The 25,209-nt window shown below is 28.8% G+C and overlaps 1 protein-coding gene across 3 annotated transcripts in view; it reads left to right on the top strand.

Annotated features, from left to right (window-relative positions):
* LOC112598502 (follistatin-A) overlaps positions 1 to 22,038 on the top strand; it is a 71,908-nt gene extending 49,870 nt beyond the window's left edge. For 2 of the 3 annotated variants that reach the window (XM_025345009.1, XM_025344999.1), the window contains exons 3-7: positions 8,789 to 8,983; positions 9,854 to 10,081; positions 10,259 to 10,483; positions 18,299 to 18,562; positions 21,843 to 21,929. In XM_025345009.1, coding sequence (XP_025200794.1) covers positions 8,789 to 8,983; positions 9,854 to 10,081; positions 10,259 to 10,483; positions 18,299 to 18,562; positions 21,843 to 21,904 — 974 coding nt within the window. In that variant the 3' untranslated portion in view covers positions 21,905 to 21,929. Of the gene's footprint in view, positions 1 to 8,788; positions 8,984 to 9,853; positions 10,082 to 10,258; positions 10,484 to 18,298; positions 18,563 to 21,842 lie in introns of all 3 variants that reach the window. The other variant, XM_025344990.1, reaches the window with a different exon arrangement.
* The last annotated feature ends 3,171 nt before the right edge of the window (positions 22,039 to 25,209 follow it).

Raw genomic sequence — 25,209 nt, 5'->3', positions numbered from 1 at the left:
GTATCATAAGCTAGGCGTATGGGAAATATTTAAAACACGTGGTGTGTTTAATACAAATTCGTACCTATAATTATTGTGTGATCTCAGGATGAACTAGCTTTGAGCAATAATTGTTTCTGCAGAACGCGTTTTAAATTTATTTTTTATCTCACTTCATTGTCATTATTATTGTAACTTGTAATACAAGTTTTAAAAAGAAAAAAAATATAATAATACGACGGGATTTCAAACAGTTTTGGGGGTCTCGTATACTGTACCAGCAAACCACGAACGTATACATACGTATACCTCATATATATGATATATGTATACATATGGCGTGTTCATCGACGCGTACTATCGGAACGTGTCAGGGTATCTGATTTGACATAATGTTTTCCGTCGGGTCTGTCGCTACTAATACACGCGTATTATTTTATATTTTTACAATAACACTACCAGATTGAATAAAATTAATATCGCTCAGACAGCGTGTTTTATCCCGCAACTGGTTCTTCGCAATGAGCCGGTGTATATTGGGTCGTTTTAATTATATTTGCATTTAAACAGAGTATTAAAATATTTATTGTAAGTTTATATTTCTATATGGATTTACGAGAGAATAAACCATCGCGGAAGAATAGCATTATAATCATTACGTCTGTATTACCGTCATCGTCTTCTGGTCTTGTAATTTTTCGTTACTAGTACTATAAAAATTAAAAATTAACAATATTATCATTAGAATAGATACTTGCGTAGTAATATTGTAAAAGATATCGTTGGTTTGAATAATATAAATATTTTTTTTCGTCAACATAATATAAATCTAAAAACTTATTTTTTTGACGCATAGATATTTTGTTTTATAGTATTATAAAATAAATACTTATAAGTTATAACTTATAAATTATAATCCATATAAACTACTTGTTCAAAATTCGATTTTTGTTTCGAAGTACTTTAAAAAATATTTAACTATGGAATAATAAAAATTAAAAATGTATGTTATCATAAAAAAAATTAAAATTACATAGCATTTTTTTTTTTCGAAAAATTATGTTTTTTTGACAACTCAAAATTATCTAAAAAAAATATATTCAAAAACAGTAATAGTTTTTGAAATAATGAATGTCTTACATTAAATTAATCACCTGCTATTATTATTATTATATTGTGGTTGATTAGTGAGTTTTGGTGTCACATTTAATGTTTTACACGTATGGTTGTACCATATGTTTTCTTTTTAGTAATTTTTTAATGTTCACATATTACATTAAATGCAAGCGGGTTATAAGAATATTGTAGGACGTAGACGGTACGCGTACATTGTAATCGTTACGCAGAAATGAAGAATGATGAATGTGTGGATACACGATACACGCGTAAACAAAATAATAAAATATACTAGATATAACCCGTGTTATATATATATTAAAATAATAAATGGAATCTGAACGTAATAATACATATTATGTCAAAATGATCGAGAATTTTGTCTCTGGATGAATTTTTCCTTCAAGAATTCTGGTCAATTGCTATTTACATATTGCAAAGAAGCATATTTATAAATTGTATAATAATTATTTAAAAAACAAGAAAAAAACGTTACAATTTTATTTTAATTAAATATCGACCTTTGTATTCTACAACAAAATATCATATCTTTTACTGTTAGATCTATATATACATTATCAATTATGTAGAATTTATGTAACTTTTTACATATAAATTCCGGTCATCGCAGTGTAGATAATAAATTTGTTTTTCTGTGGTTGTGATACAATGCATTTGCCTTTTGTGGTTATAAATTAAGGTCGGCAATGGTATATTATATATATATATAGTCTCTTCTATACTCCGAATTTCAATAAATTAATTGAATATTAAACATATTATGTAATATTATATCTGTAAACTAAGGCAAATTTCGAATATTCTTGCTGTAGCGTTTGAGAATTTATTTTGCTTCTTAAAAACTAATGTCATTCTCATTAAGTGCAGCCACCTAAATTAACATATTTTTATATATTTTTGAGTGCATTAAAAATAAAAATAAACATATACTTTATGCATACTTTTCTTACAGAATAATTCAATATGATTGAGAAATGAAAATTCATCTTTACGCTGACCGCATGTTCATGTCTGAAAAGCGGTGTTAATTTTTTGGTTTAGGACGAAAATATTTACCAACTAATCTGCGTAAATTTACATGAATTTCAGTATAATAGAGAACGAATAAGCATGTATTTGTTTTGTTACTTTAAATTGATTTACTAACTTTATGATGGCTTGTTTAGCCAATAAAACAATACAACTTTTGTACAATGAACTACCGGTAAAACAAAAACAACAAAAAGTAAAATTCAAAATGTGTGTTTACGGCAGATTAACATATTACAGTGAAAACTGTATAATGCAGAATAGCATGGGACTAATCAAAAATTCCGCTTTAAACAGTTTTCCTCTTTATTGAATAAAACGAAAAAAATCTAATTATAAATTCGTATCAGTTTTTTACATTAAAAAATTAGTTAACAACATTTATAATTTTTATTTTTTGAATTAGAGAATTTATTACTTTACTTTATATTATAACATTTATAACTTATTTTAGATTAATTATTGACTTATTTTCTTACAAAATTATTCACAATTTATGCATATTACATAAGTATGAAGGTTGGGAATTAAATTTAAGGATCTAGGACGTTTCGGTGCGAACGATTCGGCGCCGACAGTTCGGCGCGGACGTTTCGGCGAAATGTCAATTCAACGATGCCCATTTCGACGCGAGAATTTTCAGCGAAAATTAATAGTAAAAAAAAAAATTGGAATATAATATAAAATTGTATTTTATAATAAAATAAATTCCATATTCATTTTAATTCATAAATAAATAAATAAACCAAAATAATTATAATTATTTATAGTTAATGTATGCGCTGTCTAGCTCTTAGCTGACAGTTGGCTCGACAACTCGCACCGTACAATGGTTAAAAATACAAAGATTATATATTCACTCAAGAGTCAATAAATAGGGTGACCTATAACTTATAATATAAATAATATCAAACACTGGTTTATAAATAATAATAATAATAAAAGTATAATATTTAACTATTAATCGATATTAGATATATTATATATATAAATGTGCTGTGGCTATCAAGAAATTCTCTTAACAGCACATACTAATTGCACGTAAATAATAATGATAATATAAAAAATGATCGACCCCAGTGATAGGCTAAAAATTATAAAATTATCTGGTTGGTCTACAGCTAGATCAACCATAAATTATTAACTATCGTTTAGTGATAATAACAATAATTTATAGTAATATAGAATATATAGATAATATTTCTATATCACTCTCTGCACAGTGAGACAAATATAAATATAAGTTCATTGCTACGAGTATATAGTCGAATTGACATTTCGCCGAAACGTCCCGCGCCGAACTCTCGGCGCCGACACGTCCCATTCCCTAGATTAAAACATTTAGCTTTTCCAAAAATTATGTAGAGTTTTTGTTTTGTCACTGTTGTTGCTATTTTTCCAATATTATATGTATTTTAATGGACATCACTTAGTATGTACAAGCAAATTGTTCAGTGTAAGACTGTCGTTGAAGAACTGTTTCACAGCTATACATTATACATACGGGATAAATTTGTATGATAACCAAAAAATACAAATTACCTAACTAATATATGTTGTGAAGTTTTATCTTGATTATCGTTTTAAGACGTACCTACATATTCATATCAACGTAACATGACGCGTATCATATTTCCGGCTTATGCAAGGTTTTTACTTGCATTGGACCTACAAAACCGTTCCGTTTCCGCGTTAAAAAAGTTCCATTTTATTGAGGTTCAAATTATAGGAACATGCCGGGACCATAGAAAAATTCCGTATTGGATAGTTTTCCATTTTATTCAGGGACCGCATTATATAATTTCCACTGTATTATTATTTTTCCACGATCCCGTAATAATATGAAAACTACTATTTAAAATAAAACACGATCCATGTTATACATCATGTGTCTATCTTGTATTACGTTGTACCTAATAATATTATGTAGTTTTTATTTTAGCGCAAAAATATTGAGAATGGTATTACATTAATGGTGGAATTACGGATACAAAGCGAACGATTCAAAATAAATTAACAATAGTTATTAAACTTTACACAGCCGGCAATAATAAAATAATAATATAAAGCTCAATAACAGAATAATGCACACAGACGCATTCATTAACATCGTAATATAATATTATATTATGTATTGGACACGCATAGGTACAGGCCACTAATATAATAATTATTGCTGTAAATTGCATTGTGTTAATATTTAAATAAACTCGTAGACAATACCGTGATCGATAAGAACATAACGCATATTATAATATTGTTCAATAATCGTTTGTTTAAAACAGTATGCACAAACGGTTTTTTTACGAGGTTCAATACCTATTTAATAATATACTATACACATATAATAGCATATAAATTTAACAGCATAATATGTGTACAGAGTCAGTGCACCATTCATTGAACCTCAAATTTGTACACTGAATTCTTAGATTTTATTATATATCGAAAAAAATGTTATACGTATTATGAAACAACAGTATAATATATTTTTAATCATGTTTAGCTTTAAAATAATATTTTGCTTCTCAAAAATGAAATTTCCAACAATATTCGTATTATAAAACCCCCTTTCCCGTCCAATACCACGATTTAGTCGGTAAAAATATCTTATGATATAAACAAAAAAATCTTGACACGATAACGTAAGACACTCATTATTTTAGAAAGCGCTAACGTTTTTGAAAATATTTATTTAAGATAATTTTAAATGAATACTCTTACGTAATTTAATTTTAATAAATTAAAGTACTTCAAAACATATTTGGAATTGAAATAATGATTTAAAATTATATAACATATATTTTCAAAAACATAAATAGTTTTTTAAATGATAAGTGTTTCGTGTTAAATTGATCAGTCAGTAGGTATATGCAAGTGTATATTGATTAATCCATTACCTAAACAATATTATATACATGCTTAAATGCTACATACTGTATAGTTTATATTACATTAAATATGTGTCTTATGTATTTAGAAGATTTATATTGTTAATAATAATATGTATATTATTTAGCACTACTCTACAATCTTCATCTATAGAGTCGTAGTCTTTCTCGTAATTCATCAAATGTACTCGTATTTCTATAGTCTATGTTTTAATTCCAACAGCATTTGGTTCAAGTCTGTAAGTATCTAATAAGATACGTGAAATTAGAACCTATTCAAAATCTCCCTAAAACATCCTGACAACTTCTGCTAGGATTTGTTGAAAATGTTGAAAGAAAGTAAACAATTTTGACATTTTTGATGCCAGACATACATGACTAATACATATAGTTGAACCAAGTTTAAAGAAAAAATTGAACTTAAGAATAATAAAGTTAAAAAACTTTCCAAGTGACGAGAACACTCATAGACGACAAAGATTATCGCGGTCGCCCGCTCGAGAGTACACTGTATGAAATAATGATATATTAATTTTATTTTTTGTCGGTTGGCGCTACAATTATAAGGAATCATTATGAATTAAACGCCGCGTGATAGAGGTGGGGAAAACGGTTGGCGGTCGTCATTTTTCATCACAAATTCAAAATTTACCGAGGTAATAAAAATAAACTAGTAATAAGTAATAAAATATACGTATATCTAATACGGGTGATGGTCATTCATATACTATAAATTATAATTATACAAGCTTGATCACGGTAAAAATTCTACGACCACGGTGGTTCAGACAGGTTGGTAACCGGAATAATAATATTATAATCATCGACGTCGTCAGTTATAGTATGAAGAATACGTGGTCGCCGTCATTGACATTTTTCTGCCTTTCTCGGACCGACCGTTTTTTTTTTTTTTTTTTGATCAAACCTTGGTTATTGTTGTTACTTTGCCACACAATTATTATTACGTTTATAAACTATTATAATATTATAAGTACACGGGTTCACTGACAAATATTTGGCTAAGCATATTTTCACAATAATGCGTGTTGTTGAAAACGAGAACCGTATGTTTATCGTATTTAGCAGAAAACGGACCATGTCTGAAATAGAGAGGGCTTAAAACTACACGCAGTTAAATTAATGTATTTAATTTTGATGGGTCGAGTGGGACATTGCGCATGGCATCGCCTATATGTAGTATTTACTACGGGTTCCTTGTAGAAATATTATGCTGTTGTTCTCACGCTTCTATGGCCGTTATATTGGAGTCATTTATAAAGAACTCTCACAATTACATAGCTGTGTGCAGTATTATAATGTGTATTATAGGTATATCTAGATAAATTCATAAAATCTAAGTCAAAACTCGAGAAATTAATGACGTTATGCGCCGCCCGTCGAATTTGTTTAGAATATAGGTGCCTAATGGATATTATATTAAATAAAACGGAATTGAATAAAATATGTATTCTTATTAAAATTATACATAAAAAGAAAATAGCGTGCTTGAAAATCACCCTGTATGAATATAAAAATTATTATTACTGGAACCTTGATAAAATAGTATAAGTATATCTACGTTTATAATAAAAGACATACTTGCATTAATATATTAGTCGTTACCGTAAAAACCACCATGGTTACCGTGTACCTACAGCAGAAACGGTAGTAAGCAAACAAAAGTTGTTTGTAAGTTGTACTTTGTCGCACCGGTTTGTGGAGTTTTTAGTGGAAAATGTACACTAAGTTACCAACGGTTACAAGAATATTAGTCCTATACAGAAGGTAAAATTGTTTAGTCTAATTATCAATTATGTCCAAAATACATTTTAGTCCAATATCATTTTTTCATGATTTTTTAAGTCAAATGTAAATTAGTCTATCATTTTTAAAGTCCGGTATTCTTTTATATATTATTTTTTAAGTTAATGCCTTAAGAAAACCAAATTAATAAAAACTACACATTTATTGTAAATTTAGTTTATTACATGAAAATATTTGGATCACTGTGTAGTTTTAAGAAAGTAATAGCCAAATCTTTAAGATATAAAATAATTTCGTTCTATTTGTTGTAATAAGCATAATTACTTACCTATATTTTCAACTTGTTCCTGATTAATAATAATGTTTTTAGAGCTGATAGTTAAACACATTATGTATCTGTAATTTGGATAATATTATTTTCAGTTACTTCTTGAGTATGTTTTATATTTTCTAGAAACTTCCAAGTATTATAACGATGAGTTAATAAGGCTTTTCTCAGTTTTGAATAAAAACTTTCTTCAACATTGTTGGTTTTTGTCTTCGACTAATTAAAGTGTATATACATCAAACATTTTTGTTGAGAATTCAGGATAGACAGCTTGTCTCCTACTACGTGCTGGTCATCCACGAATTGTTTCAATGTAAGTAGTAAAGTCAACAACGCGTTTATCCAAGTTATCTATTAAGTTATAAAAAATGTCTTGAAAGTCCTCTTATAATATGAATGGTAAAAACAATAGCTTTAGTAAATTATTTCTTATTGTTAGCTGATAATACTTCAAATACTCCTCTCTTAAGTCACGATTCATCAGTTGATGACGCCATAAAGATTTTCTAAAATGAAAGAGACAATCTATTTATGGAGATTATTAAATATAGTTTTTAACGTATTTATGTTGTTTACAGACTCAAAATCGCATACTGCAAATTAAAAATTTAATGTTATATTCTAAAGAATTTTTAAGTTTTTGACAAATTATACTACAGGATCCTTCATTTTTATGACTATTCGATGCATAAACTATAAAAGGGAATACATTATTCATGTAAATTCCGTGTATAGTATATAACTGCATGAACTATCTTGGTATAATTTTAAAGTTCCACTGAAGTAAATAGTATCACTTACAATCAGTAATCGAATATTATTTTTTATTAAAAATACTATTAATCTATCGGAGTCACTATTTCTTTTATCATATTATTAAATAAGAAATGATTCATCACGTGTTGCAACCTTGTAAAGATAGTGAATTTCAACTTCAAATAAATTATGTAGTATAGTAGGCCTTATACTATTTTTCCTAAAGTTAATCATTCATTTGAAGGCATTTCTATCTGGTAATTTAACAAGAACTCCATCGTTATGAACATTTTCCATACCTTGTCGTAAATTTCTCTTCGTCTCGAATTGAGCGCTTTTTAAACTACTGTTTTGATTCGTTGGACAATTTTTTTCGCTTCAATGACTGCTCTATTTGGTAAATGCAAATACATCTGTTCATAACATTTAAAAATAACCAAACTTTCCAAATCACTGTTTATTGTTTATCTTGCGTTGCAGATTGGTCGATTTTCATATTTCCAATAATAAATGTATATATATTCCGTATATAGTTATGAACTCCTGCAGGTTACATCCACACATTCGAATATTATTTATTTTTTTAATTTATATTTATGAAGCTAAATAGCAGTTTATTATGCATCAATATATAAGTATAAATACTAATATAAAATACTAATATTAATACTTTTTATTTAAAATAAACGACAACATTATAACATTAAACTGAATAGTAAAAACAAATTCCTATTAGAGCTAGGTTATATAGGTTATAGGTCAAAACGGCTGTTATTATAATAATATTATGAAGCATTTCATATATTGTATTGTTATGTCTCGTCCGGAAGTCTAATATTTGAAAAATTGGTGATTTCTAAGTGTGTTGATGGTTTAATTTTAAAAGGTTTTATTTTTGTTTCAGGTGGCATGTGTTGGGCATCGATGGGTAAAAATGGTCTGTGCAAGGATTTGTTAGCTGAACGCTTATCGAAAGAACAATGTTGCAAGTTGGGCGGTAGTTCCGTTTCCACATCCTGGAGCCCAACTGACTTGGACCCCGGGGCGCTGTTTTTCTGGCGCGTCTTGGGTGATGGTGTGCCATGTGCAAAATGTAAAGGTAATAATTAACAACCAAATTTTTTAGTACCTACTATATATTAATTTTTTATGGTTTATTATTATTATTTGAGTATCAATAAAACATGTTATAATATTATATTATGATAGATTAACATTGTATCTACACTACAATAATTAATACATTTCAATTTGTTTTGAATGTGTTTATTATTATTATTAAACTTCACTCGTGTTACAGCGTACTAATAATATATAATTAATAATTAGTAATAAAAAGTAGCGGTATTATAAATATATATTAATTATTTATTAAAATGATCTGTGTACATCATGTTATATTATACTATAATATGAAACCTTAAATTGTTGTAGTACAACAACCGAGAATAAACAGTTTATAGATTATCATGATTTAGTTATGTAAAGATTAAATTAAAATAAAGAAATAATCGATTACGTTCCAAAATGTAAGGTATTAATTTTTTTTTAAATATAATATTACTGTATACCTACAGTATATTATATCACATATTATAAATATATTGAGCAATTATTTTTGGTTTAATTTAATTATATTTCATCTTTACGATTAAATTAACTGATTCTAATTATAACAGAAATTGTGCTACATAAAAAGTTAGGTGGGCCATTGGTCGAATTTAGCTGTAGGTAAATATTTTGTTATATTTTTGCTTGTAATATATTTTACTCTGTTCATTAATTCATCACGTCTTTAAATTTAAAAAGAACTTACTCTTCCTTCCCTTCTATAACTACTTATTTAAATCACTATCTACTGTTGGAAAATTATTGTTCGTGTTCCTTTATAATTTATTCCATAAAATAATACACTAGAACCTAATTTATAATTTAAAATTAAAATGAACTTCACTTATTCTTTACACAGGATCGTGCACGGATGTAGAATGTGTTCCTGGCAAGAAGTGCGTTATGCGGTCGGGCTCACCAAAATGCATCTGTTCGCCCAATTGTAAGCAACGCGACGGATTCACTGTTAAGGGTCCAGTATGCGGCACGGATGGCGTTTCATACAAGTCGCATTGCCGGCTGAAAAAAAGATCATGTCGTACTAGAGACCAATCGTTAACTATCGATTATCACGGTCTATGTCAGAGTAAGTAATTCAATAATAAAATATGTAGGTACGTGCAACATATTATATGTGCGTAAAGAAAATAATTGTTTATTTCGAGTAAAATTTTAAAATTGATTTTAAAATTTAATCTCTGTATATGGGTTTATTACAAGTGGTTTTTTTTTAAAAACAATAATTATCATTACTTTTCTGCAGGTTCATGCAATAAAGTCACCTGCCCAGGAGGCAAATACTGTCTACAAGACCAGAACCTGATGCCGCACTGCGTCAAGTGTGCCACTTTCTGTCCTCGAGGCATGTCGCCATCTAGGTTGGTGTGTGGGTCTGATGGCAGGACATACCAAAGCGCATGTCATCTGCGTGAAGCCGCCTGCCGGATGGGAAAGGCCATTCCAATAGCTTACAAAGGACTTTGCAAGAGTGAGTAGCAAAACGAATTAATAATAATATACTAAATATAATCTATCGAGTTGTATATAATAATATAGGAGTATAAGGATACATAATATGGGCATCAAAATGCCGCATTATAAAATCTGCAGCTGGGGCTGCATCCCAACTATCCCAAGTCTTATCAACGCCCGTCAATTATTTCATAACCAGTACTTGAGTACTTAATACTTATACTAGGTTTGGTCAGATCGTTTTTGGTATTCAGTGGTTACCTTCGTTTTTGACTGAAAATATTTATTTTAGATTCTATTTTTCAACATTTTTAAAGATTATGGGTTTCCGAACTGGTTGTTTTTTATTCAGTTTCGGTCACTGTTCTGTACCATAAGTATTGGCAAATAAATTATATCCACCATAGCACGATTATATTATTGTATTATCGTTCAAAATAGACGTATTGATAGGTCACCGTCGACTGAAAATGGCTTAAAATACGAACCGTTGCGTCTCGCTGTCGACAAATAAGACGTTACGTATACATATACGCCATATTATTATGTTATATACATTTTAGTGTTCGAACACACCCGACGCCGCCGGCGTAGACCATATTATAATGTCTATACCGTATAATAATATTAGGGAGTAGTATTTTTTTTTCTTTTACTGTTCGCGACGATAAATATACACACACACACATATATATATATATATAATATGGTCTATCGTCGCCAATCTCCGAGTCGTAAACAACGGCCCGTACTTCGCCTCAGTGTACGATAATATAATTACGACGTGGTCGTATATATTACACGCGGAGCACTGCAATAATATGCATAATACGCATACATAAGTACAACGCGCAAACATCATAATATTATTATTATCATATCGTGAGAATTCGGTCGTATCATAATATTAATATCACAAGCTCGCCGACGGGCGCGCACGGGAGATATATGTTCATACTATTCGTTTACTCGTATATACGTTGGTATACAATACGACTTATGCCGCGCCCCGTAGAAGACTTCGTACATGGTCATATCGATGCTGCACATTCGACACAAATAGCGTTATTAGCAGGTAGACATTAGGCTGCGGGTATATAACGTATACCTACAACTCGTAGTATTCACACCGGCACTGCACTAAAACAAAATAAAAATTTAGTATCGGCTTGGATTTATTGCCGAATCGCACTTGCGTACGTGTACGGGCACGCTAATAATAATTACGTTTCGCCACTCAGCTTCTCCTCCTCGGGCGCGAACGTACCGTATACCATATATTATTATATGCAAGCATACTTTATTATTGTTATTGCGGCAGCAACAGCAGCAGCAACAGCATCAACAGCAGACTATGTACGCATTTTATATGGACGTTTTTATAGTGCTGCGGCGGCTGCGATATTATTATTATTATTATTATTATTGTATTATTATATGTGTGCACAACAACACTATGTATTATATTATTATACCAGTCGGTTTCATTAAGCCGTCTAGACGCTCCGGTGCAGCAACAAAAAAGCGCGCGCACACCGTCGTCGTCGATCGTCGTGGCGTTTACTACCCATCAAAACTTGCCCGTTTTATAAAATACACACACACACATAAATATACGCGTGTGCAAGTGTGTAGGTACATATTTTAATATCGCTTAAGTATTATAATAAACACGATTCGCGCCAACCCCGCCGCCACCTGTTTTTTCACAGACTATACCGCTTAAACGCACGTCTGTGTATATGTGTGTGATGTATATTACGACGTTGTTGTTTTTTCGTTTTCGGTCGTTGTTGTGTAATAAATTAATTTCGTCGACGAGTAATCAATGTTTAAGTGCATAATATAATTATGCACAAACGTATTCAGCTGTATACATAATGCATATACATTTTTATATTGTTGTTGATGCACTGACTCCGACTATGCTATATTATACAACGTAATTTGGCTACAAGACGGGCGTCGTCGGCCAACCGTTGTTTCGTCGCCGATCATAATTGCTTTAAAATTATTATGCATAATATTGTGTATATTATATTAGACTCAAATTTTGAGCGTATGCGCTACATCTCCGATCAATACTTCAGTATATTATTTTCACTTATCTTGTAGTATCATATTGTTTGGTCAAAATATATTTTATTATAAACGTTTCAAATTTTGTAAAAAAAAAAAATAATAAATATTGATTCGTAAAAATAAGTCGATTTTTTTGAAAATACATTTAATATTCTACTTGGTAAAATATATTATTTTATAAAAGTTTATAGTTCTTTAGAAAACTTAGAAATATTTCAATATCTCATTTTTTAAATACAGTTAAAGATTTCTAATCTACATAATATTATATCAAGTGTTATCTAAGTTGTTGGGTATTGATAAGGTATTTCGAATGTTTTGAAGATCTGGGCAGTCTAGGATAATGTATTGGGTAGTTAGATCTTCATGGCAGATTGGGAAATTATTTGAGTATAAAATATAAAAATATAGGAATGTTCTTATTTAGATAGTAAGTAAGTTTAAGTGGAATGTATTAAACAAGTTACTAATTTGTCTATACAAAAAACGTCCTTTGTTTTAAAAAAAATATAAAATAGACGCAAAATAAGATCTACTAATAATTATACTTGGGTCATTTTTACACATATTAACTTTTATAGATTAATATAAATTACTAAAACTTTTAACTCACCCGCATTCCGCATAGTCCCAGAATTCTCCAAATCTATTATTTTTAGTATATTAAGTTGAATAACTCAAAAACTAAATTTTGAAATTAATTTCAATAAATAAATTTTAATTATAATAATCCCAATTTTCAGAAACATTATCAACTAAATAATTTAAAGTAAAAATTATTAATTCTCATTTGAAAGATATTGTAATCTTATAAGACATTATTTCAGAAATAGGTTCAAAACAATCTCAATACCAACTTAAAAATATGATCTCAAATACACTTAAAAATTCCATTAATCAGATTTTAAAGAACTGCATGATCTTCAGATCATGCTTATAAAATCATTCTATATAAAAAAAATATACATTGTAGTTTTTACAACTATATACTAAATAATAAACAATATGTATTATATACATTAAATTTATAGTTATTTTCAAGTCAACTTCTGTACAGTTAAAGACAATCTTTACATTTTAAACTGGGTTTTTTTTTTCTTACAACACAAAGTTTCCTGTAGATTGTATCGTTATAATGTCATGTTTTACTCAAACATCCGTTTCAAGTTTTTTTCAAAACTCCAATTATTAAAAAAGTTATGTGTCTTATGTGTAGGTAAAATCATCAGTAATATTATGAGTTTTATACTTTTTTTTCTTTATAGTATATATTATACACTAATTACAGAAGACAGGTCATCTGGTCCTATAATAATACGTTTCCGCTAACTATATTGTCATGCAACGATGACGATACTACATATATGATTTAACGTTGATTTTGGTAATTTTTTTGTTATTTCTATAATAATATGTGATTTAATCGCCTATTAGTCATTTTGAATACAATCATTTGTTTGGATACATTATATTTTATAAAACACGGGATGATTGTAACTTAAAAATGTTATTCGTCAAAATTAATGATTTACAGATAATCACAATAACTGTTGTGTTTTTCTTACCTACATAATACAGGTATAATAACTAGACGAAAAGATGTAAACATGTCTATACGGCTAAACTGTCTGTAGCTTGAAATTTTGAATTTTAATACCACATTAGGTCTGTTTTTTTGTAGACATGATGTATTATTTTATTAATTTATTATTACTTATACAACTTATATAGTTAAAATATACTGCCCATATAGTTGAAGGAGATGTATTAAATCAACGTTATGAAGTAACGTTATGTTATGACGGAAACAAATCACGTGTCACTTGAAACAGTATGTGTTCAAAAAATGTGGAATATATAAAATAATTATAAATTATTATACCTATACTCAGTATACTAATACAGTTGTATATAAAAAATATAATTTCGAAAAAACTTTACTTACTCGTACAGTCGTACTTAAATGACTGTTTAAAATACAAATGTAAACGTTCTGTAATTAATACGCGATGAAAATCGTTATACATAATAAATAATAATATATTGAAATGCCTTGACAGAAAAAATCAATACGTCAATAACAGTTCAATTTTCTAATACTACTGCATTTTATTTTATTTAATCCAAAGTAACACACGTACACTCGTTGTATAATGTTATTATAGTGTATTATTATACGTACATGTGTCTCGTATAAATATAATAACTTATAATAATCATTGTCTGATGGTTTTGTATAATAAATTGCGTATATCTCGATTTAATTAATGTTTCTGTAACTTTTCCTGTCTTTTCAAATATCAATTATTTCCTATCAGGGTCGTCCCTATTTATGTAAATTTAAAATTTTGTAAGAGGGAGGACGGAAACCAATTTTAAGTTAACATTTACATAGGTACTTATATAATATTAGGTATATAATATATTCTATATTGCTATATAGGTATGCACTAGTACTAAATAGTTAATACCCATTTAATGCATTTAAGAAATAAAAATTGTATTATGTATAATATTATTAATATTCAAAATTATAATTGAAAAAAACAAAACATATTTTGTTGCACAAGCTGTGTTTGGAGTTTGAGAGCTAGCCGTGAATAGGTTGTGAATCGAAAGGAATTATTTTAGAAAAGTAATATCTATGTAATAATAATGTAAATAATTGTAATACAATAATAACTAATAATTAGTAATGATAAATTACAATTATTAATAACCTATATGGATCTACTGGTTGGCCGTCGATGTATTAGACAATCAGCCTTATCGGTAAATTTCTTAAGCATTACCATACAACATACTTACACACTTTTTCATTCTCATCTTAAAAGCACTGAATCTAGTTTATCGTTTATGGTATATTACAATCACGTTTTTAAATCGATAACTCAATGAGTTTTTCATAGCTAATTTTCTTTGTTATTAAAAAACTGTAATGAGAAGGGGCGAGTGTACTTTCAAACACATTATTCTTCACTCTCTCCCTTCGTCCCTGATCTCAGGGATTGGATATAAGATTTGACTCGCACGTATTTCATCGTTCATTTTCAACAATTTTACGATATACATAAAAATATTCTATTTTTGAGTGTTGTAGTGTTGCAAAGCCGATGTATGGTGGTGGGGAAGTGGGTAGAAATTTAAGTTGGAAGATTTACTCGCGAGTTACGGGCAACGTTAGACGTAATATCGGAGCTATTCGTTATTATTTCTTATCATAATTCATGAGCATAAACTAGTACACTATTGCCCATTGCACGTGCACGGATAATGACTCGTAATAGCCGCGCTGTAGTTGACCGCCATCCAAGAGTTAAATTTAACGCCGTCCGCCGCAGCGTGTGCGCGACGACTTCCTATATAATAACAACATTATGTTACATTGTATTATAATATACATCCCCGACGTATTACCATAACCGGCGCGCGGCGGAGGCGTAGGCGGACGGCGGACGGCGCCGACAAGAAGTAGTGCGGTTGTGGCGGCGGTGGGTGTACAATACAAAGTACCTGCGGCGGGCGGCGCGACGCGTAAAAACTAAAAACTCTGACCCGGACTCTCGTTTCGGATGCTACTAAATTGATGGAAGGAACGATCCCGTCGACATTTTTAATAGCGTACACACGCTGTTCGACTCGTCCGGGAGAAACAGCGATTATTATTGTCGTTAATACTTAATACGACATAACTATTATTATTACTCGGATATAGCTTTTAATACGTTAAAATATTATGCTTATACCTAGGCGCGTACACAATGCATTATTATGATATACAGTATACACTTTACACAGGACTGCGCGACAATATGACGACGACTCATTCGAGCCGTTCCGCGTACAGATAAAGTGCGTACGTATTATCATTAGTATTGTTATTAGGGGGTATATACTATACACGCGTACTCCGTACACAAAACATTGTAGCAAGGAGATTTTTTTGTTCGACTGTGATTTGTTATAGTTATATATATATAGTAAGTCAGCCGCGCCGATCGACGTCTCGTTTACCGGTCGTCGTCTCCATGAAAAATATAATAATTATTATTGGACAGTATAATACCTGCGCACAGCGTATGCGTAGCCATACGTTATTGACCTCGGGGAATTTTAACGCGTCGGAGCGAGTAAATGAAAAAAAAATCGGTAAGCAATAAGCCACTGCACAGACAAACTGGGCAGTAAAACGCTACAATTATTGCGGGCTTCGGGTTGGGTAGGTATATAGGTATGTATTTTAGTAATCACTTCACTCGATAAACTTGGGTTGGTCTTAAGATCTTTCGAACCGTTCGCGAGTCTTTGCATAAGTCAACAACACATTTTTTTTTCAATGCGATATAAATATTATATAATTTGTATGCTTTAGTCACCTGGATGTTAAATTCTCGAACAGAAAAGAAACAAATATTTAATGTATGACGATAATCATCGAAGTGACGTTTTTGAGGAGTACTGCGGCAATAATTATAATGTGATCATTATGGCTCGGAAGTTGATGACCTTAAAAAATGACCTAAAAAATGTAAATATGACTTGAAAATGACAAAATATCACAAAAAATGACCTAAAAATATAAATATTTGTTTAAAATTAATGAAAATACATTTTTTTTTTTTTTAAAGAATAATAGTAATAATAAAAATACATTATTTTTTTTTAAAGAATAATAACAATAAAAACTACTCAAAATTATTACATTGTACTATTAAAGCATATTTTATATTGTCAAAAGTAAAAATGACAGCTAACAATTGCCTTATTCTATCGAATCTTTATCTTTATCTAACCCTTATACAACTTGTATAAAATACAATTTTGATGCAAGTACTTATATACAGTCTGAGTAAAACAAAAACCATGCGTATAAAGATGTTAATTGATAAAATCTAATTATAAATACAAAAAATTGAACTTAAAAAGAAAATAGGACTTAAAAATGACAAAAAATGACTTAAAAAGTAAAAAATCCAAAAAAGGCAAAATAAAAATTAGTAATTTAAATTTACATGCTTGTGGAACACATTAGAGGCCAGGAGAGCATCGTCCTATAAGTCAAAACAAAAAAAATGAGAAATCCATCAACTTCCAAGTTCTAGTGATCATATTATATTATAGCAGTTGTCGTTTATTTTAACGTTGTTACTTTTTTTTCTTTTTTTTGTAACTAAAACTATACGTCCATCAAAACTCAAAATACTTCGTATATTTAATTATATATCTACGTTGTTTACGGTTATTTAATATATGATGCGCTTGCTACACGACAATAGTATGTATATATTTTTTTAACACGGTGACTCTTTGCCAGAAGTCTGTCATTTTTTTCAGAACAATAAATCAAATATAACTTTTACTAGTAAACATTCCATATAATATACGCGTTGACGATACGCCAAAACCGTATCTCGTCATCTTATTCATCATATAAACAAATGTAACCAAATTTAAAATAATATTTTAATTGTTGACTCCGTGCATATTATTATATGTGTTACGAGTGGTTAAGTCCCAAAACTGTTTATTACTGTATTTAATATAATAACTAATATCTATTAAGTTAGACGACAGAGATTTTTCCACGGATATAATGTTATAAAAACTTATATTACACACATAAGTAGATATATAACACACTTAATTTATACTTGAAGTAGTGTCCTAGCCTCATCCGTATTTTTAACTTTTTCATAATTTACTAAATACGTATAATAATTCGAGAGTATGATTTTATGTTTTTACATAGAATCTGCCACGTGTGCCACGGTTAGCTGTAAGAGCGGTCAAAAATGTCTGGTCGAGAAAAAGACCGGACGTCCGAGATGTGTTACGTGTAATCTATCATGTCCAGAACCGGAAACTTCGGGAAAGCGCAAGGATACGAGCGGAAAAGTGTGCGGTAGCAACGACAAAACATACCACTCTTGGTGTCAAATGTTCATGGATGCATGCGCTACGGGTATAGTAATCGAGACCAAGGCATCGGAACCGTGTCGAGATAGCGAAACAGGTGAGTTCTCAATTCATATTTTGCTGACATTTAAATCACATGACATCTTAATAACTAATTCTCCTAAGTAATAACCCATTCAGTAGTTATAGTTAACAAGAAACAACGAGGCTTATTTTAAATTGATCAATATATTGTTCGGTACAACGCGTTTTCGTTTCGACCACACGTAACCTATTTTATTATTATGAGTATTATAGTCCATTACTAATACTATATGCTAAAAGGCATGGAAAATTTTTAAATTAATACAGTATAAAATAAAGACATTAATAGAAGAAATAATTTTATAATACAAATGAACACGATGATGTAAATGATCGTTAAATGTACCTAGCTACGTGTCAAACTAGCAATCGATTGTTACTTATGGCAAAACTTTATATAACTGATATGATGATATTAAAATGGTATGTTTCATCGTCGGGCTACTGAATTTCAGTATATTCTGTAGAAATGAATAATTCACTTAACTCCGCCACCGTCGAAAAACTTCTAAATTTATTCGTTTTACTCTTTACACTTGTTTCTACAGCTACATACACAGGCATATGTTATATATCATCATAAAAGGATAGGTACGATAAGTCTAATTACTCGTTTCCTTTCGATCATTTCGGTATTCTATATAAACAGTCGGCGCATACCATGTGTGTATATACGTTACATCCATTCGTTTATAGTTGTGTATTAACTATAATCGAGACGAAAACTAAAAGAGTAGTGAAGCCGTAACGTAAGGGTATATTATAGTCTACAGATATGTTATATATAGGTAATTGGTATATCTGGTATATATAATCTATCGAATATCCCCCCCCTCAAAAAAACACAGTATGATTTATTTATACATCATTATAGTCATTTCCTGTATCGCCTTGCTTCTTAAATTTATTCACTTCCGGTCAGAGGCGTGTATTTTCAGACAGACAGACCTTATACAGTATATTCCTTTAAGGGCACTTAAAATATTTGTGAAACATTACATCTTAAGCTGCAGCCTCTAGCAGTCGATTAACCGCCAGCGACCAACGTTGTGTACTCGTATGGTGGGTGGTTAAGAGTTTAAGACTGTTAAGAGGACGGCATGGCACACCCGCATAATATATTGCCTCCGTCTTACAATCGTAAAACATAGTATATTTGTGTTCAGAAGTTCTAATTTTGTCTAGTAACCTTTAATAATACAGTGATTTAAATTTTCCATGTTGTACGTTTTTAAGACGGGAACTTCACATACAGGTGTGCCGTCCTCTTAAGACTCATACTTACATCGAACTATGTAAAATGTATTATAATACACTTCTCGTCTATATGTACAGCTTATAATAGCTTATAATAATATAATATTACCAGACTTAGAATTTATATTCTGCACCATCATTTTGTTATCTTAACTCGTTACAGTCAAACGAATAGTCTACGCCAGGGGTCTCCAAACTACGGCCCGCGGGCCGGATGCGGCCCCCGAATAAGTTTTCACCGGCCCGCTGGGTTAGGTTAGCCTAGGTTAGGTTAGGATTACAGCCTAAGCTGTAATTTATAAATTATATACGAAAATTAAATGTATTCATACATTTTGGCCCGCTAAGAGCTTTTTTTATTTTATATGGCCCTAGGATTAAAAAAGTTTGGAGACCCCTGGTCTACGCAATACAAACATTTTAAATACATTCAACCAGTCAAAGTATAAAAAATTTATTTTGTCAATTTAGTCATTTTTATATCTAATATGTATAAATTATAGTATTATATACTATATAATATACAGTAGAATTAGTTTTTTTAGTTATTCAATATAATATTTCATAGCCAGATTATGTTAAACCAAGTCGAGACTCTTTTGACAAACTAGGGGATACCTTATTAATATACATAATATTCTTATAGTAGCGTTTTAAATTATTTTAATATACGTATGCAATGAAGAATTTTTATTTTAATATTTAAACTGCTATTATAATAATTAATAACATCACTCATTTAATAATAAACTTGGGTAAACATAATTTTTGAAGTCATTTTGACTTAATAATAAAATAAAATCAAAATTGAATAAATAAGAACCACATTTTTAATATTATATTTCATTCGCTTTTTTAAATTTTTGATAATTGAATGGTTCACAACGAACGTACTTTTTAAATAATAATTATTATTAGTATTATTTTTTGGTAATAGTTATATTTTAATAAAAATTTAGAACTGTTCAACACGACATAAAATTTAAAAAAAAAAAATTAAACATAAAATTATTGAATATAAAATTTAAAGGTTTTTAATAAATAAATATATTTCAATAAAACGAAAATAACGTATAATTCGATTTTAAATGACCTTAATTTAGTCAACTTCGATTTTAAAACCCTATAGTTGTCAATTCAAATTATCGAAAGCAAATAACCATTATTGATTATATAAAAAATATAAGTAGACAATAATCATTAAATACTTATTGTTATTTGAAAAAGTACAAAATTATTGGCTCTGCGCCACAAAAAATCCAGCTGAGGACTTTGGTGTCACCACCGTTGTTTGAACAAAATACCACGCTTTATTATGTACAATATAATATAATATTTAATGCGTGTTGTTCATAGTAATCATTGCGTACATTAACATTTTTTATCTCATACTCTAAAATTTTGATCATAATTTCATTTCATGTCAATATTATTTAAATATGATTTTTATTATTATATTAATAGTTTTCTTTATAGTTTATTTTGAAAGTTGTTTTATTCATCAATTCACTATTGGTTGTATAAGTGGTTTAAAGCGGTCCATTATAAGGGGTTTAGTATAGGCAATATATTAAGTATTTATATGTTCACGATATAACTTCTCGAGACAAACACTTGACACTTCTCACTATCATCGATTACAGAAAACAAAATTTAATTTTGATTGTCCATAATATATGTTATAAGCTACATATAAAACCATTGAAATTAATTGAATTATAAAAAACATTTATAAGCATATTTTTAATTTAAATAATGAAGGCATAATAAATACTAGTTGTAGGGCTCTATCACCGGATGGCCTCTCTTCTCATACCAATCATATAAATCGTATATGTCATCACATACTCTTGTAATATGGATTGTTAATTTTTTTTTATTTATATATCTAGTATACGATAATAGCGTATTTCAATGAGTTATATCTTTTAACAAACTAACTACCCGCAGTAGCTTTTTAACTATTTTTAGTTTGTTTCAATTAATACTGCAACAAATCAAGTTTATTATAATAATTATTCGTATATTTTTTTTAGAAGTATTCAACGGCAACTGGAATTACGTGAACGCGTCCAACGTAGTCATCGATGGAATTTGAACAAGACAAAATGACTATCAGAAACGTGATATGATTCCTTTAGACAAATTTAATGCACAACATATATTATATATATACCTATAATAATTATACACACATTTACTAATATTAAAATATTATAATATTATATATATTAGCGAAATTAAGTTATTGATATTACTTATAATATCACGCGATTTATATACACACCTACATATTATAATATTATACCTGCTAAAAGTACAGTCACGTATAGTCACGAATAATACGTTATTACCTAAACATTTTAAGTAAAATTTTAACTGAAGTAGTATTTTAATGATATAATAGTTTAATATACCCTGAAAGTATTTACGTCCAGACTAAAACAATTATATTATAATATTTATTAAGTACTTTTGTAAAATATAACTATACCGGTTGTAATAATATATATATTATGAATTATGTAATTTAATATAATATAGTATTTTAATGATAAATAATATTTATTCAGAGTTTTATCTAATAAAAATTATTCGCGAGTTATTATCACGAAACGACAGACTCGACACACATCAATATTATTATATCATAATATAATATTATTACAGTCACCGAATAGTATTATTTTAATTTATAAATCATAATCTAAGACGTAGAATAATTGGTAGGTAAACAAATATTTGTATTTATATTTTCTTTTTTTTCGAAGTCATTGTAAATCATTACATAAATTAACTTAACGAACTTTACAATGTACATAGATATATAATTATACCGTACATGTAGTTATACATAATATTATATATTATATAGAACCTACTTAGGAATATATTGTAAGTGTAATGTTTAGTTATTAATTCATTATAAGTAGTATTATTATGTATTTTCCAAAAAAAAAAAAAAAACCCCAAACAAATAAATATATGTCAAAAATCAATATTATAGTTCTTTACGATATATTTATATATTTTTTTTTTATTATATTATTATTAAACGTCTAGTCAAAGTATTTTTTTAGACTCATATAGTAATTAAACCAATACACAATAAAGTGTTATTCATTAGCCTTTATAGTTCTTCGAAATTTGTAGACAGTTGATCGTTTATAAATATTGCTTTGTTGTGTTGATATCAATTATAATATTATTACAGGTTAATAATGTATTACATTACATACATCGATAAACGGAAAACTTTTTGGAAAATATCTTTACAATAATAAACATAGTCCATGGGCGTCCCCAGACATTTTTCTGGGGGGGGGGGGTTAAAATGTATTTAAAAAATAAATAAAGATTTTTTTTATACATTTTATTTATAGTACATTATCATGTTTTATCATTATTACAATAAGGTATTATTATTATACATTTTATTTATAGAACATTATTATATTTCATTAGTATAACATTAAATTATTACAATTAGAAAACAAATTTAAAATTCTAGGGGGGGGGGGGGAGTGCCCCCCTTCCCCCCCCCCCCTATGGATGCTCATGGCATAGTTTATTTGTGCTTATAATTATTTTATTACGTAACACAGAAAATTATTGTACGTCACATAATATTATATATATTATATAATATTATACACCCAAGTAGTAGTTTCGGGCGAGGTTGTTTGTATTTGCATAGTAAATCATATAAATTATTTTGAATCTAGATACCGATTTAATAATATTATTAAATAACCTTTGTAATTCCTTAAAGGATCATGGCTTAAAAAAAACTTGTTAAAAAAGGTGGTACTACACTACTAGGTACGTAAAAATGAAGGGGAGGTCCGTTATTTTGAGTTTTCGAGAGGTATCGTCGATTTTTCAGAGTCAATAATGATTAATCGTATGTTATTATGGAAGTTGAAAACAAAATTTTGAGTAAGCGGATTTTTAACATTGTTTTTCTTAAATACGTGATTTGGTTTTATGATGATAATAACACTAACATATTACAAAGATATCGATGAACATTTTAAAACCGATAGTCATACAATATTGTAGACGCTTATGTGGTTTAAGCACCCGATATACCAGTGGATCAAGTAGATATTCATCCGATGTGTACATAGAATGTGCCTAAAATGATTAATAAATTATGTAAAATATAATGTTAATCAATTAAAATAAATGAGAAAATACCTTCTAAGATTTTTTCTTGATATCATATTTACGAGTACAAAATACGAAAGTATAATAAATTATTATATACAGTATTATACATAATTAGGAAATATAACCATATTTATTATTTATTTATTTATTTAGGTTTTAGTTCTAGAATCGTCTGTAATCGTGTTATTAAAAAAGTCGCCCTAATTAGAACCGTCCGCAGCAGTCTTGTATCACCGTTCTGATCGGAATCCAAACCACATCATAAATGGGTGCAGCTATGCCTGTGTAACAGCAATGGCGTTATTTTTTCCACTTAGTAGAATTAATTTCTATTGTATGAAAGGAAACTATTACAAATAAACAAAAAATTATTCTATTTTCATGAACTTATCAGCTAAAACGAAGTTTATCTGTGAGCCACCCTTTAGTAACCTATAGGAGCTGAAGTAAGAAAACATTCTTCAACTCTCGAGGAATCTATCGATAAAACTTTTATTGAAGTTTGTCCAGTACTCCTGTAGTTTCTGAGATCAACGTGTTCAACTCGTACAAACAGCTTTATAAATCTTTACCCGCAGTTCGCTATTCAGCGTTTAAGTTGTTATTTGTAATTTCGTATTATTGTTTTTTAATGATATAGGTATAAGTATAAAAATAAATTGCTTCATCATAAATATATATTTCTATAAAACTCAGATATTTCTATAGGTACGTTATTTAAAGCCTTAAAGTAGGGGTGTTTACTTTGAAATTTATAATTTTTGTATCATATTATATAAACATATATATATATATATATATATATATATATATATATATATATCAATTTTTTAACATATTGACACAGTTTATGTTAATGTTAAAAACATATAGTCCAGTTTTGAATCATTTAATAATGTTATTGTAAAAAATGTATACATTTTACTTTATAGAAATAATAACGAATAAATAGACTAGATATAATTAAATTATATGAATTTTTTGATTGTTTCGTTTCAAAAAAATAAAATCTAGTTACTCTAACGATCCACCTTAGTATTACAACTAGTATATACCTACTTATCAGTTTTACTTTAAAATCACGTGTTGAGCAATTAAAAAATGTTTCATTTTATTATAGGTGATGACTACTGACTGCCCGATTGGTATAATAATAGGTAGATTAATCATTTGCAAACATATACAAATTTAATTCATAAATTAAATCAGTCACTAACATTTACCTCACTG

This window comes from Melanaphis sacchari, unplaced genomic scaffold (assembly GCF_002803265.2).
Source record: "Melanaphis sacchari strain LSU unplaced genomic scaffold, SCAv2.0 Contig0_pilon_pilon, whole genome shotgun sequence".
Taxonomy (NCBI): Eukaryota; Metazoa; Arthropoda; class Insecta; order Hemiptera; family Aphididae; genus Melanaphis; species Melanaphis sacchari.
The sequence above is the reverse complement of the archived record's forward strand: the minus strand, read 5'-3'. Positions and strand labels throughout refer to the sequence as shown.